Genomic DNA, 15,118 nt, shown 5'->3' on the forward strand with positions numbered 1-15,118 from the left:
TCCTAATAATTTCCAAGCATTTCCTATTTTAATCACTATAATAGTAGTAGTAAGTTAAGTGATTGAATATCAAACTAACTTAAATATTCTAACATCTACAATGGCAAATCTATGCATTGATCCCTGATGAGTCGATATTTGCAGTAATTTAATTGATCGCCAAAAAAAGATTAGTCTGATGTAAAGAAGATATAGCATTACTATGTAAGAAGCTAAAACAGAACTAAAGGGGATAATATATCTAACTAGCAAAGTCCAAAACAGGTTGATATAGTCTACATGACAAACCAAATAAAAATAGACTAGAACAAGGCAATCAAGCAGTGATATGAAGGTTTTCTAAACCATACAATAGAACAATAGTCTAACATGATGTGTCCTCTGATCTTGATAGCTTTCCCCACATGCTATAATTAGAAGACTTCTAGTACTTGTGTCAGAAAGTGCCTAGTGATGCACAATGCAGATCTAAGGAAACTGTATGGAACTTCTATGGCAAATCACAATGCCTTCATTCTATCTTGCATATGGATGGTATCGACTACTGCTACTATAGCCTCCCCTTCCATAGAGCCCACCTGCTCCACCATAACTAGCACCAGGACCATATTCATAACCACCACCATAGCCTGTACCTGCATAACTACCATAACCATCACCTCCTCGGCCATAGCCGCCGACACCACTTCCACCATAACCCCCTCCAAAGCCACCAACATAACCAAAGCGGCCAGAATAACCAAGGGAAGATTCACCTCGGTAGCCTCCTAAGCTATTGCCTCCAAAACCCCCATAACCTCCACCAAATTCACCACCACCACTACCATACCCATAATCACCACTGAGTCTACCACCAAGACTCGCAGGTGTTCTATAAGGAACTGTACCAAACCCTCCATTAAAACCCCCATATGAACTACCGTATCCACCAAAGCCATCATCATAAGAACAGCCCCTAGAGTTGCTACCATATGCAGGAGCAGGTGGTGGGTTTGAGGCTTTCTTTGGTTCAGCTTTCTTGATCTCCACCTACAACAAAGCAACTTAGTTAACCTAAGTTTGGCTGCATGTAAACTAAATCGATAGCCCTTTCCCTGGGGAGATCTACACATGTATCAATCTCCACTGATAATTTGAAACATAAACCACTGGGGTAGTTTATGTGGTTCGGTACTGAAAATTAATCGAACTAGTAAGTCTACTATTATATATATTACTAAGATAAAAGGAGAATACAATAATGCAAACTCCACCAAAACCTTTTTACATACTGATTCTTGGAAGGTATGTCCAATTTCACTAAGCTTACCTGGTTACCTGCCATATCAATCATATTTCCTTTCGATAACACATCATCTACAACCTCTTCACTGTCAAAAATTATAAAGCCAAAGCCACGAGATCTATTGGTTGCATGATCACGAATAATTTGGTGCTCCATTACAGTTCCATACTTGGAGAAGAAACTCCTTAATTCATCTGAATAATAAAGCACCACACAGACAGGATTTTATATTAAGCAACACTTTCATACTCACTCTACTGCTAAAATGAAAATACTAAGACTTGGCATTCATACCTTCCGTGATTGAGGATGGTATACCACCGAAAAATATCTTTTTTGTCTTAAAATCCTTTGACTGACTAGAGCCTTTAGGAATTGTCCTCTTTATCTCAACCTGCTTAAAGTTGATTTTATGAGCATCTTCCATGGTTTGTTTAAATAATAATAACAATATAACACAAAAACCAATTTTTCATAGTTCTATTGACCAAAAACTTTCACCAACATCCTAATTAGGCTACATATTTCAAGGATCAGCCACCTGATATCATGACAGCCTGACTCTATATTTCATTTTACCCACGATTACTTTCAACCACAAAAGAAAGCTTATTGACTAGTAAAAACTTCTCAACCATAAATATAAAACACAATTAAAGCATAATCCAGAAAAAAAAAGTATTAAATTTATAGTATCCTCACTTTTGGAATATTACAAATATTATTTACCTGTTTTCCATTGATGACATGGTCTTCTTCAATGACCTTCTCTACAACGGATGGATCAGCATATGTAATAAATCCAAAACCGCGAGGCTGACCAGTGTATCGATCTTTCATAATTACAGAATCGATTATCTCCCCATACTTTCCAAAGTGCTTATTGAATTGAGCTGAACATCCATCAATTCAATGGCATTACAAAGAAAACACCAAATCAACAAACGAATTACATCCTCAAATAATAACCCATGAATCTAATAATCAACAAAATTAAATCCAATTCAATTTTTCTAATTCATTGCTAGCTAAAGTTTGCTTTTTTCTTTTAATTCAATAAATCTGAAAATAAAAAGGAAAAATAATATAAAGACTCACGAAAGGTAGTCTCTTTGGCCAATCCTCCGATAAAAATCTTCCTAAAAATAAAATAAACAAATTTTAATATAAAGAAATTGTCTAGACGAATTGGATACTTAAAAAAAAAAAGAGCATAACTTGAACAAAAAGGAAGAATTTGATCGAAAGTTTTTCTCAGGAACCAAACAGGTGAAATTTTGAATTGAATCGAAAGGCAAAAAGAAAGATACTAACCCGGGGCTAGCTCCATCCCCGCTGAGGGGGTTATGGTTCTTGAATTTGGAACCCATTGGATTAATTCGCTTTGTTTGTTTGTCGAGAAAATAATTAGGGGAAATCGACGGCGGTTTAGGGTTTTTTACGATGAGAACGTGAGTGGAGACTATTTAAAAAAAGGCATGCCTTTTTTATGAATTACAAGTTTGCCACCGGATGCAGTGACAAATAAACAAATAAATCGACCGACATCTCTGTTTGCCACGTAAGATTATAAATAGCGACACGACCAAGTCAGGTTGTCTTGTCAGCTTGATGGTTTAAGGAATCGAGGTAAAGACCTGTACTCGGATTAAGGAGACTAGGGGTAACTAATGCCATTGATATCACATTTATTAGTATTTGATTAATTAGAAACTTTATTTTGCTAATTAAAAAATTGTTTTATTTTATTTTTGAAAAATAATAATGGTATTTTGAGTTAAAATAGTTAATTAGTATATTTATATTTTATACTATAATTTTTCATTTTTTGTTAATTATCCCTTTCATTTTTTTTTCAATTTTTTTAGATATTTTTAGATTATATATTTTTTAAATATCTAAAATTCTTATTTTTTTATAAAATTTTTTTAACATTAAAAATCATAAAACTTTAATATTAAATACATTAAAATTAAATTTTTTTAAAATTCCATGAAAATTAATAACATTTAAATAATTTGAGACAACGGGAATATATTCTTTTATTAAAAAAACTATGGCTTTCAAATTTTTATTGTACTTTTTCAAAATTTTTTATTTTCAATTTCTTATACAAAAAGTTAAGCAAATACTTTTTCTTTTTATTTAGCAAAGTTGACCCATTAAAACCTCATCTTTGTTTCATGGTAATAAAATTGAAAAATATGCAAAAAAGGGTTGTGGTAGATCAAGTGATGTAATCCATATCTATAATTGATGCTTCATTGATTCCCTTTACCCTTCAAATCCAAAGCAATTGAACTCAATTTCAAAAGGTACAAAAAGCCCACGCACATTATTATTCCCTTTCAAAGGTGCAATGAAAAGAAAAAAAAAAATGAATGAATCTAATTTCATGAACTAATTCCCTCGACACCTCACAAAATGTTGTACTAACACTTTTTCTCAATTCTCCTATTAACATATTTTCCTTATAAATATTTCTGTATTTCATTTTTTTTAATTAGAATATTAGTGTAGTTTTTTATGTTTTCGTCGTAAAAGATATATATTATTTCAATTTCAATTAGCATATGTCATATAATAAACTCATTATTTTATTAGAGCATATTCAATAATGATTTGATTCTCACAAAAATTTTAATTAAGAATGTGATCAAGTCGAATCAAGTTAATATAATAAGAATTTTAAATTCGATTTGAATTTTTTTTTTCAAAATTTAAATTATAAGTTGATAGAGTTTTAATTTTTAAATTCAATTTTAATTTGAGATAAAAATCAAATTATTCAAATTCACTCTATTAGACTCACTTATTAAATAAAAAAAATTTAATTTTTATACTCAATTTTAAATTATGATTATTTGTTTTTCAACTTGAATTTGAGTTGAACACATAAATAATTATTAAGGTAAAATAATAAAATTTTAATTAAATTAATTAAAATATTTTAAAAAATAAAATTTTGATTAAATTTGTAAGCTATTTGAGTCGAATATTGTGATACTTAAACTTAATTTGCTTGATATATTAAATTGCTTGAATATGACTCAACAATGATTAAGTTATATTTGAGTTTTATCTTAACCAAATTGAAATAATTTTATAAATATTAATATATCATTTATACACTTAACTCTAGCACGATATAAATAAATAAAAAAAAACCTTTAAATTCCTTTAATAATATAATAAAAATAGATTTTCAATAGTTAAAGTGCAGTATTCTTATTAAATTTAATGTATGTAAGACATTTTGAAAATTTTTTATAAACAAATTTAATTTAAAAAATAGGCATCAATTTAAATCTATCTTTTACCAAAAAAAAAAAAGTTAAATAAATGAAACTAGCAATATAAACACGTGTTTATGTTATGAATGGGTATCCAACTGTAAAGGAAAAAATAGTAAGAATCTTGAATTGACCCGATTATTTCACATATTTTAATTGATAAATAAGATTTTTTTTATAAAGATAAAATAATATTTTTATATTAATTAAATAAAATCCCTTCACAAAAATAGAAAAGCAACACTCATTATCAGAAATTATAATTTTATTCATACTAATAATCTTCATTATAAAGAAATAAATACAATAAATACAAAAATAAAATAAAAAAAAATCTTTGGGTCTCTAATCATTTTCTCACTTTTTTTGTATAGACAGACAATTAACCATACTCTTATTTAAGAATATAAATAATATATCAATATTAATAAATTATTTAAAATTAATTTAAATAAAATTTAAATTTAATTTAATCATTATTAAATTAAGCTAAAGCTCGAATAATTTATCTTATTGAACAAGTTGAATTCGAATATTTTAATATCCAAATCAAATAACTCATAAGTTTAATAAAATTTTTAAATTTTAATATATTTTTATTATGTTAATTAAAAAATTATTATTTTACTTTTATATATTAATTCAAGTTTGAACTTTATTTTAAACATGTAATTGAATTTAAAAATGAATATAAAAATTAAATTTATTTTTTTATAAAAAAAATATAATCAAATAAGTTCAAATAATTTAATTTTTATCTTAAATAAGATTTAAACTTAAAAATTAAAATTCGATAAAACTTAAGCTAAATTTTAAATAATAAATTTTAAATTAAAATTAAACTCTTATTATATTAATTCGACTAAATTTAGCTCAACTTAATTAGATAGATGCTCTCATCATTTAAACAACATCAACTAAAAAATCCAAAAAGTATTTACATTTTTTTTTTTTCACAATTCTCCTTTTTGGGTCATGCCCTAGTTATTATTATAAATATAAATACATAACACATTCAATTTTCTCTTCCTTTTTTCTTTGCTTCTTTCTACCCTTTTGTCATCCCCTGTTTCTTTTTTTTCTTTCTTTGCTACCATGAGCAGCAAAGGTGGCGGCGGCGGCCGTGGAGGTGGCGGTGAGGGGTCAAGGGTTTCAATCCCAGACAATGCAAAGAAAACGATCCAAAGCATTAGGGAGATCACAGGGAAGCAACACAGCGATGAAGAAATCTATGCAGTCCTCAAAGAGTTTTCTATGGATCCTAATGAAACTGCCCAAAAGCTCCTTTTTTTGGGTAAAAATAAAGATTTGGATTTTTTTTTTGGACTTCTTTATCTGTTTTGTATGTTTTTCTTGCTTCTTTTTTAGGGTTTTGCCTTTTATAAGGGTTTGCTGGGTTTATGATCTGTTTTTCCTGTGTGGTTTTTGTGTTTAAAAGTTCAAGAAAGTTGGGATTTTTGAGAGGTTGGATTTTCTCGCTTTTTCGTATGTTTTTGCTAATGGAAAGTGGATTGTCCATCGTTTGGTTTGTTGGTTTCATGTTTTGTGTTGCAATAGTGAAGAAAGCTAAGCTTTTGAGAGGTTGGATTTTCTTACTTTTCGTATGTATTTGCTAATGGAAAGTGGATTGTCCATTTTGTTGGTTTCATGTTTTGTGTTGCAACAGTGAAGAAAGTTAAGATTTTGAGAGGTTGGATTTTCTTGCTTTTCGTATGTTTTTGCTAATGGAAAGTGGATTGTCCATCGTTTGGTTTGTTGGTTTCATGTTTTGTGTTGCAATAGGGAAGAAAGTTAAGATTTTGAGAGGTTGGATTTTCCTGTTTTTCGTATGTTTTTGCTAATGGAATGTGGATTCGTTTGGTTTGTTGGTTTCATGTTTTGTGTTGCAATAGTGAAGAAAGTTAAGATTCTGAGAGGTGGGATTGGCTTGTTTTTGTGTGTTTTGCTAATGGAAAGTGAAGCTTGCTCTGTTTGGTTTCTTGGTTTTGTTTTTGTCAGGAAGAATGTTGTTTGGTTGCTGGGAAATGAGTAGATTAAAGAAATTCAATATATTGAATAATCTGTGTGTTTTCTTTTGATTTATCAGCTATAGCATTTTGCAGATCTCTTTGTTTTATTTTTTCAATCTTTGTCCAGTTGATTAGACTTTTAAATAATTAGTTTTTACCATCATCATTTGATAATGTTGTTCAAAGCAACAAATCATTGTTCAAAAATTTTTCATCCTTGGTTTGGTGGTCAATGGTAGATAAAATTTTCTTTTAGCCAAAAACCACCGCGTCTAACTTAAATGCATGAAAATGCTTAAAAGGCTCATTGTTGGTAAATAATTTTTCTTTTTTGTTCCATTGAAGTGTGCTTTCTGGATTGACATGCTGAGAGTAGCATTATTTTTTTAGGATATTCTAATTGCATTTAGTGCATACTTTGTTTTTGCATAATGTATCTTATGCTTTACTTTTTGAAAGTATGACCATCACATTGTTTGGTTGGCAGATACATTTCATGAGGTGAAAAGAAAACGCGATAAGAAAAAGGAGGCAAGTGTTCATTTGCTTTCCAATGCGAAAACAAAACCTATTTCATTTTAATCTTCTTTACTTCCCACCTGCAGTTAGAATTTTGGTTATCAATGACTCTAATGGTTTTATAGGACTGTGGTAAATAAAAAAGATGATGAATGTAATGTATTAGAGTATTACTTACTAGAATTTGTTTTAGTTGAAGGATTTTTTGTGATTGGATTTTGCTTTAGTTAGCCTTAGTGAATTGTGAATTATAACTCAATTCTTCTTTTATGCAGACAGCTGGTACACAAAGTCGAGGGGGCCGGGGCAGTCGAGGGAACTATTATACATCATCTGGTAAAGGTATTAGTTTTTTTTTTTTTTTTTTTTCTCTTCTCCTATTTATGCACGAATTTATGAATTTAACTTATTTGTAAGTTGCTAATGTAACAAGCCTTGTTCTTTTAAGATGCTGGAGTTGGAAAGAATGCATCTGCTCGAAGGGAGAAAGGGGCTAATCATACCTCAGATAGAGGTTCTATGCCTTTGCCCGTGTCTCAAAAAGTCAAAAATAATACTGCATCTCACACAACAAAGTAAATATGCATAATGATATCATTTTTTTGCATCAAAATATGACTTTTATGCACTTGTTAATTGGTTAATTCTAGAGAATAAAGTTAAATCTTACCTAAATTTTGTTTCCTTCTTTCACAGAACAGCAACTGCTATTCCAAATGGCATTACTGCTTCACCAAATAGGAGCACAAGTCATGGACATGGACCCCAAGTGCCTGTGGATGGCGTTCATAGTGAAACTAAAGATGGCTTACTTGCAAACAAGCCAAAAACTATTTCAGTGCAACCAGCTGTTACAGAACTTGCTGCCCCCATTCCTGCTCAGTCCTTTAGCTCTCTGATCAGAGGTCAAGAGAAGTCCACATCAAATTCTAATGCCTCATCAACTTCTCGCACTTCCGCAACTGTATCTATTGTCAATTCATCTGCTTCGGATCCTGTGTTGGCACCCATTGTGTCACAGCATGCTGGTCCTGTGGGTACAATAAAACATGAAATTGAGTGCCAACAAGAAGCTGCTGAAGTAAACCATATTCAAGGAAACAAACATGTTACCCATGATATTGATGTATCAAAGACTGAGAAAACAGCCTCTGAGGTTCCAAGCTCAATGCATGGAAAGAAGGCCCCCAGCAAATCAAAGGTTGCTGAACAGGCTAAGCAGTCCAAGCCTATAGAGCCCGCCTTGCTACAAGGTATTACCTTTTTTGTTTGATTTGTGATGCCATAAAATGCAGTAGTTTGTATGATCTTTGTGTAGTTTTTTTATCTTTCCTATTTACCGACTTTTGATGTACAATATTTTATTTTTGAAATACTTTTGGATGCCTTTGTTTTCAGTCTTTTCTCTTTGGCATTGGCTAGGTATAGTATTTTAGGTGTATGCCTTTGCTGTTCTTCTGTTTCCCTTTCTAGGAGAAAGGGTAAACGATCCTGCTGGAAAAATCCTGCTTAACTCTTTGCAATTTTCTGTTTATTGCAAATTGTCTCTTGGTTATGCACCCATTGTTGTGCTTTAGACTGCCTTTTTTTTTATTGTTTTTACATCTTTTTAAACAATAGTAGTAATGTGCTTATTGTAAGCACAAGTGTTGCTAATTCATTGATTTTTGTTGTATAATGTTCCCTCCTTTTGAAGCATCCCTGGCCTAGATATTGATATAAAAAATCTTATACTTAAAGGTTGTCTTTATGCACTTTTTTTTGTTTTTGAGATTTAACTTGGCTCTTGTTCTGAAACAGTGGTCACATCTGAGGTTGCAGCTGTCACTATTAAAGCCAATTCCCAATTGCTTGCTGATTCAAATGTTCCCAATGGTCAACATGTTACTTTTCCCATCCACTTCAAAGTCTCTGAAGCATTAAAAAATGGCTTAACTTTTGGAAGCTTTGATGATAGTTTTAGACAGGGAACAAAACACAATAATGTCACTAGTGTGGAGATTAACTCTGCATGCCCTGTTGATATTTCTCAGGGTAGTGATGAAACTGCCAGGGAGCCATCTTCTAGGTTAGTGGACATTAGTTTCTACATTTATTAGAATTTATATTTTCTTTGATGCATTGTTTTTCTTCTGCTAGTAAGTATCTATTGATTCCAAGATCATTTTATTCATCTCAACAATTATTTTGAGGCAATGGTGGTATGTTAGTTCTAATTTCTTCTTTGGTTGATTGAAAGCAATTACATGAGCCATAGGGTGAGACCTGATGTTTTGCCATTCTACTGTTTTAAAAGAATAAAAAAGAAAATAATTTTCTGTTGTATCTTCTGGTGGGATTACAGAGGAAAAACCTGTCTGGATAAATATCTGTAGTTATAAATGCGCTTAATTTGCTATCGATATTTACTGCTAGATTATTGGGGACCTCTAAACAATATTCCCAGTAATCTATTTTGTTCTTTAATAATTTAGATCTTATTGGGTCTTTATGGTTTCTGCAGAAGCCAAGGTATATTATCAGATGTGGAAGGGGATAATGCTGATAAACCACAATCTCCTCCTGAGTTTGAGAAAGTGCCAGAATCAGATGGCAATATTTCATCTGATGCAGACTTTAAAGTTGATCAATCAAATCAAGAACTGCATTTGAACCCAGAAGGTAATCAGAGTGTCATTCCAAATGTCCCAAGCTATGGGTTTGGTTTCATGCCCGCATCAGCGAGCCACCTTGTGCAGTTAGATGAACCTGAGGCTCGGGTGCATGATGTTTCTAGCATTGTAAACTTTGCTGTAAGCACTTGTTTCTACGTAACTGTCATATTTTCATTTAATTGTTACAGAACTCCACTGTGATTCAACATCTTTAAACTCCCTTGCATCTACTCAGGTGGCTTATAATGTGCTTTTGAAAAATTGTTTTAGTACTTGGCATTTGTATTTTTTGTATTTTGTTTGATCTCTACTGTTTTTTATAGTTCATGATGCTTGAGTAGTACGGAATATGACAAGAAAGTTATCATACACTCCCATGAACTTCAGAAAATTAAATTGTACTGTTTTTCTTTGTCCATAGTGACATCAAATGTTTTTCTATGCTTTATACTATTATAATTATGTGCTTCTTACACTCGATTTGTCAAATTTGTAGACTGGGAATTCTCTAGCTCCATCTGGCAGTTCAACACCACCTGTTCAGAGCTCTGTTGCTGCAGCCCCACAAGCAGTTCATCTTTTCCGGCAGCCATTTCCACCTAATTGCTTTTATCCTCACTATCTTTCACCTTTTTATATGCATCCAATGCATCAATTTTTAAACCCCTCTGGGCTCCCTCAGCAACCTTCAACCGGTAATGTATACATGCCACCTGGAGCAGCTGCACCTGGGGTCAAATTCCCTCTTCCACAGTTCAAGCCTGGAACTAATGTAGGAAATCCTGCTCACCTCACAATTCCATCTGGCTATGGTCCATTGACTTCTCCATTTGTTGGTTTCAATTTATCTTTTCCATCAGTGACCTCTGGAAGCTCTAGCAGCAAAGAGAATCTTGTACCATCACAGTTGAAGGAAAATCATATATACACAACTGGACCAATGGTTGGTTTTGCTTTACTTTTCCTTTATAGAACCAACCATTTTACATAAAATGTGTTTTTCCATTATGTATTATATGATCGATTGATTGTAGTTATGTTATGGGGTTTTTGTTTTAGCTTATATGCAAATTGTATCTTACTATATTTTCAAAGTATTTTTTATTGGCAATCAAGTTAATTCTAACACAATGTAAAAGTATATATTTTTTTTGGCAGAATGAAGGTTCAGCACTCTGGATGCCTGCTGCACCAGGGCAAGATTTATCCAACTTGCAGGTTAATTCTTACAACCTCTCCCTTCATGGCCAACAGGTTCCTTTCTCTCCTGCACAGGCTGGTCATGGTGCCTTTGCTGGACTTTATCAGTCACCACAAACAATGGCTGCTCCTTCCAATGTTAATACCCTGCTACAACAATCTCAAGCCATGGCTGCAGCTGTTGGAACTGTGGGTCCCCCAACTGGTGCTTATCAGCAGCCTCAACTTGCACAGATAAATTGGAACACTAATTACTGAACTGTTAAAATCTTACGAGCACGCAAAATAGAAATTACATGGGAGGACCTTATGGGAGGTTGAAACTCTGGCCTTCTTTTTTGAGTGTAAATACTAAAGGCATCTCACATATATGAGGGTAATATCTGGTGGGGAAATATGTTGCCAACTTGTTTTACCTTTTTCTTGCCATATTTTCCCCCCATTTCATATAGTGTTGTCCTGGGTAGCAAACTCTTTGCTGTTTCTATTGGAACTTATTATTCTCGTAAGATTCTCTATAGGAATTGAAGAGGTCAATAGATTAGGTGGGATTTTGCCAAATTTTCCTTTCTAATGTCTCACCTGTATATTAAATTTTGAATAGGGAGGAAAGGTGATACAAGCTGTAATTGGTATATGAGAAGGCTATTCTAGTTTCTTGAATTGACTGATGGTCATGTTAATGACAAGCTACCTAGTTATTTTCAGGTTTTGCACTTTCATTCCATCATCAAAATCTTCCATCACTTGATTATTTTATGCTTTAAATCTTTTGTGTTTGTTAGATGAGATAGTGTTGAAGGGTGATCTGACTCGTTTAAGGTATTTACTCATCAGTAAGTTTGATGTGTTTGGGATTGTCAGGTGATTTGGAAGGCTTTAGCTAATGATACAAATCAAGCAACACAAACCTTTCCTGTGAAATTCAATTCCAAAGCATAGAATAAAACAAATCATCAAATATTGAGGGGAAAAAACTCAGTAACTCCTGTCAGTCTTTGTTTCCTTATCTATACAAAATATGAAATCTTCCATCCAGAATTCTTCTGTTGGAGCCATTACAGAAGAACACAGGCCTTCATCCTCCCTCTCTCTTCTATATTTTTACACAACATTAGTAGCAGTATTTGTTACTGTTGAGTCTTCACTGACATTTTCACTGGTTTTCGTTTTTGGTAGAGGGTTTTGCTGCTTGCTTGAACTTTCATTTGACTCTTTCAAGTTAAGTGATGTGTAAACCGACATTCCACCAAGAGCAGCAACAGCTCCACAAAGGCTCACAAAGCCTGGATCTGAATCCAAAAGTACATATCCTCCAACAAGTATCACACATGTCTTAAATTGTCCCAATACAACATGAGAGGTTGCAGAAGTTGCTCTACGAGAAAAAAAAAGACATAAGTCTGCCATTAGTTGCTTCAACCAAGTCCAACAAAGAGTAAACAATGCTGTCTGAAACTTGGCTCTCTATGTTCAAAAAGTGAAATGTGAGAATAGAGTCCACTCACCCCAAAGCCAGAGCACCAGACCATTGTAAGAGAAAACCAAGTAGAGCTGAGATGAGAACTGCTGTTGAATTATTTAGATCCCATTTGAACAATAGCAGTCCTGGTGGATCCAACCATGGCATCAGGGCTACTAAGAAGAAAATTGTGATTGGGGTTGTCTTCCACATCAACCTACATTCGAAATTTGTTTTCTCAATAACCAGATGATTGTTTGTCCGATAGAGGAAAGAAAAATATGGCAATTACTTCTGACTTACGCAAGTGCTGTCCAGTTGGCTTGTTGTTGTAAATTAGACCAGAGAATTTTGTTTATAGCGCTTGGGATAATCCATGCAATGGCGATGCATGCACCAAAAGCATTGAACTCTAAATCTGTCACAGTAGCTACTGATACACCGGCGGAGACAACTACTAGAGCCAAAACCTGAAAAATGATGGATTTCATAATAACTAGCTGGAAAAAACCAGAAAACAGGAAAGAATTAAAGGAAGTCCTTCAAGTAAACTGCCAGCTAACCTTTTTGAAAGAAATGGTTTTCCTGAAGAGAACAAATTCTGCAAGAACAATAGTAGGAGTGACTGCAATTTTAGCCATTTGGTAGAAACCAACACTGCATATCAGATGAATTGTGAGGAAACAGGATTAATGACAGATTTAGGAATTCAAAAAGCTGGTTGAAAACCAGGTTGCAGACCTGTTATACTTTAGGCTGGTATTGGCGAGGCCAGACGCAAAAGCCATTATAGCGCCCAAAGTGAAGAGGGATGAGGAAGGAGTGGTTTTAGAGGGAGGGGAAACTGGAAGCAATGACAATGCCTTGAAAAATGCTAGTAACAGCCATGCTATGGAGTAATGTATGAAGGTTAGGAAGATTGGGAAATTGAATCCAACTTTCCCCATCACCTGAAAACAAATATTACTCGTATAAGACACTTATATTGAACATATTGTAAAGCTTTAGGAAGTCTTAAAATAAAAGAGCAGTAGTGTTCTCAAATGAATATGATAGAACATGTAAGAAAAACGAGTTTAAAGGAACTAACTAATTTGTTTGCCAGAATAATCCCAACAGCAACCATGAAATTGAAGGACATTGCGACCACAGGTCCACAAAATCGTTGTTGTTGGCGCTTGGCTCCTTCTGAAGTTCTAAGCTCGTTGTAGAGGGAACTCCTGAGCTCTTCCAATGCTCTACCTGGAAAATAATGGAATTTTGAGAACTAAACTTTTCCTAGAAAACTAACACCAAGTCATTACAGACATAATCTGTTACTCATGAATGACTAGGATTTTGATAATGCTGGCACAAAAAAGCTATTAAATTGTAAAATTGCCTAAACGATGATTGATCTGAGGCTCAAATATGTATTAAGATTTTAGTCCTGGTCCCAAAGGAAAAAGAAGATGACATAGGAGTAGGAGCAACTACTTTGCTGGCAAATTAGTTGTAGAAGAAGAAAAGCTACCTTTGAGACCATTTAGCAGAAGTAAAACATTCATTGTTTTCCTGAACCACAAAAGTTAAATCCTCACGATCAGGAGAAATTCCTTATAAGGATATGCATCACTGAAAAGAACAATCAACACTGAGGCTGCATAATTACTTAAGAGTAGCAAGCAGTTCAAGACAAGATAAAATCACTTGGAAACTATAAAAATGGGCAATTCTTTTGAGAAAGGGACCTGAAAAAAAAAAAACCTTTAAGGAAACCAATAGGAGACTAAGTAAGAGAGGCGACAGAGAGGAGGGTCCAGATCAAATAATCATTAATTATTACAAGCATGAAAGCAAATCCCTTTGTCTTACATTGCAAATCTAGCTGGTTGCCTGGATTCTTTTACCCCCAAAACTCCATTTGTGGACAACAAAAAATCAGCTTGAGTTAACAGAAAGAACACAATCAATGAAGTAAAAAAAGTAGATAATAAACCAGAAATCAAAGAAAGAAAATACCGATTTCGTTGACAGAATATCACATCACATTGAATAAAATGGAGATCAATGTTAAACAACTTCACGGGCAATGTCATATTACCTATGGAGACTCTCCAAAACTACTAAACGAAAACATTGACATTGGATCCCAAAAAAAATTTACAGGCAGAGAAAAAGATAACCATAATGTAAGAAAGAAAAACCATAAAACAAAACATCTTGTCGATGAAGAATGAAACATGAATATGAGAATGTCGTTTAAGGATTCAGACAAACCTGCTTCACCTGCATCACTGTCTTTCCTTTTGATAAACTTTCTTTCATCTGGCCCTAACAGAGAATCAAACCACCCCATTCCAACACAGAAACTGCACCTATTGGATCACAAATGATCAAAATGAACTATCTTAAATATATATACCACATTTTGAAAAGATAGAAAAACTTTCAGTTGAAGGTAAAATTTTTAAAAAAGGGTCTTGTAATAAATCAGAAGAGAATATAAATGAAGATTTGAACTACACAAAGATCATATTTTAGATTGACATGGACAAGTGTCCTACTAAAGTTAGTTACTGATAATTGAAATTTTAAATTATCAGATGAGATATTGCTATGCCCGCACCTAACTCTACAAACACCTGCAAGGAATGGAACGATGAAATGATTACATGGTGCCACATGTCAAAATTTCTCACTGCAAAGATCCCTAT

General features: G+C 33.1%; 3 protein-coding genes across 12 annotated transcripts; 1 reads left to right on the plus strand and 2 right to left on the minus strand.

The window, feature by feature from the left end:
* Positions 1–176: 176 nt before the first annotated feature.
* LOC111275568 (heterogeneous nuclear ribonucleoprotein 1-like) lies at positions 177–2,767 on the minus strand. Of its 2 annotated transcripts, XM_022860971.2 has the most exons (6): positions 2,600–2,767; positions 2,384–2,424; positions 2,015–2,178; positions 1,580–1,679; positions 1,310–1,479; positions 177–1,029 (listed from the first exon to the last, which is right to left on the minus strand). In XM_022860971.2, the coding sequence occupies exons 1-6, from the start codon at positions 2,653–2,655 to the stop codon at positions 517–519; spliced, it is 1,044 nt and encodes a 347-aa protein (XP_022716706.1). In that variant the 5' UTR covers positions 2,656–2,767; the 3' UTR covers positions 177–516. The 2 variants fall into 2 exon arrangements, with proteins under 2 accessions (XP_022716706.1, XP_022716707.1); XM_022860972.2 differs by lacking the exon at positions 2,384–2,424 and having other exon boundaries at positions 2,600–2,755.
* A 2,851-nt stretch (positions 2,768–5,618) lies between these two features.
* LOC111275566 (GBF-interacting protein 1-like) lies at positions 5,619–11,667 on the plus strand. 5 transcript variants are annotated; one of them, XM_089754810.1, is made up of 9 exons: positions 5,619–5,872; positions 7,075–7,122; positions 7,386–7,448; positions 7,555–7,681; positions 7,803–8,359; positions 8,907–9,174; positions 9,610–9,898; positions 10,257–10,703; positions 10,919–11,667. In XM_089754810.1, exons 1-9 carry the CDS (start codon positions 5,674–5,676, stop codon positions 11,216–11,218), a joined length of 2,298 nt encoding a protein of 765 aa, XP_089610936.1. In that variant the 5' UTR covers positions 5,619–5,673; the 3' UTR covers positions 11,219–11,667. The 5 variants fall into 5 exon arrangements, with proteins under 5 accessions (XP_089610936.1, XP_089610937.1, XP_022716698.1 ...); XM_089754811.1 differs by having other exon boundaries at positions 11,015–11,667; XM_022860963.2 differs by having other exon boundaries at positions 7,075–7,118; positions 7,382–7,448.
* A 185-nt stretch (positions 11,668–11,852) lies between these two features.
* Positions 11,853–14,873, minus strand: LOC111275567 (Nucleotide/sugar transporter family protein). 5 transcript variants are annotated; one of them, XM_022860969.2, is made up of 8 exons: positions 14,682–14,816; positions 13,936–14,036; positions 13,513–13,664; positions 13,164–13,372; positions 12,986–13,079; positions 12,726–12,892; positions 12,469–12,639; positions 11,853–12,338 (listed from the first exon to the last, which is right to left on the minus strand). In XM_022860969.2, the coding sequence occupies exons 2-8, from the start codon at positions 13,967–13,969 to the stop codon at positions 12,065–12,067; spliced, it is 1,101 nt and encodes a 366-aa protein (XP_022716704.1). In that variant the 5' UTR covers positions 13,970–14,036; positions 14,682–14,816; the 3' UTR covers positions 11,853–12,064. The 5 variants fall into 5 exon arrangements, with proteins under 5 accessions (XP_022716704.1, XP_022716703.1, XP_089610939.1 ...); XM_022860968.2 differs by having other exon boundaries at positions 13,936–13,976; positions 14,682–14,791; XM_089754813.1 differs by having other exon boundaries at positions 13,936–13,976; positions 14,277–14,791.
* Between the last annotated feature and the right edge of the window lie 245 nt (positions 14,874–15,118).

This window comes from Durio zibethinus, chromosome 25, assembly GCF_047325235.1.
Source record: "Durio zibethinus cultivar Kanyao isolate XHJ-2024 chromosome 25, ASM4732523v1, whole genome shotgun sequence".
Lineage (NCBI taxonomy): Eukaryota > Viridiplantae > Streptophyta > Magnoliopsida > Malvales > Malvaceae > Durio > Durio zibethinus.

What these genes read in the sequence shown, in the direction of transcription:
- LOC111275568 (XM_022860971.2), bottom strand. Translation starts at nt 2,655, where the DNA reads ATGGGTTCCAAATTCAAGAACCATAACCCCCTCAGCGGGGATGGAGCT. An exon ending in GGCCAAAGAGACTACCTTTC is followed by an intron (nt 2,179 to 2,383) that starts GTGAGTCTTTAT and finishes ATGGATGTTCAG; the next exon opens with CTCAATTCAATAAGCACTTT. An exon ending in TTGATATGGCAGGTAACCAG is followed by an intron (nt 1,030 to 1,309) that starts GTAAGCTTAGTG and finishes GCTTTGTTGTAG; the next exon opens with GTGGAGATCAAGAAAGCTGA.
- LOC111275566 (XM_089754810.1), top strand. Translation starts at nt 5,674, where the DNA reads ATGAGCAGCAAAGGTGGCGGCGGCGGCCGTGGAGGTGGCGGTGAGGGG. An exon ending in AGAGCCCGCCTTGCTACAAG is followed by an intron (nt 8,360 to 8,906) that starts GTATTACCTTTT and finishes GTTCTGAAACAG; the next exon opens with TGGTCACATCTGAGGTTGCA. An exon ending in GCCAGGGAGCCATCTTCTAG is followed by an intron (nt 9,175 to 9,609) that starts GTTAGTGGACAT and finishes TGGTTTCTGCAG; the next exon opens with AAGCCAAGGTATATTATCAG.
- LOC111275567 (XM_089754813.1), bottom strand. Translation starts at nt 14,500, where the DNA reads ATGACATTGCCCGTGAAGTTGTTTAACATTGATCTCCATTTTATTCAA. An exon ending in CAACCAGCTAGATTTGCAAT is followed by an intron (nt 13,977 to 14,276) that starts GTAAGACAAAGG and finishes TTTGTGGTTCAG; the next exon opens with GAAAACAATGAATGTTTTAC. An exon ending in ACCAGCCTAAAGTATAACAG is followed by an intron (nt 13,080 to 13,163) that starts GTCTGCAACCTG and finishes TCTGATATGCAG; the next exon opens with TGTTGGTTTCTACCAAATGG.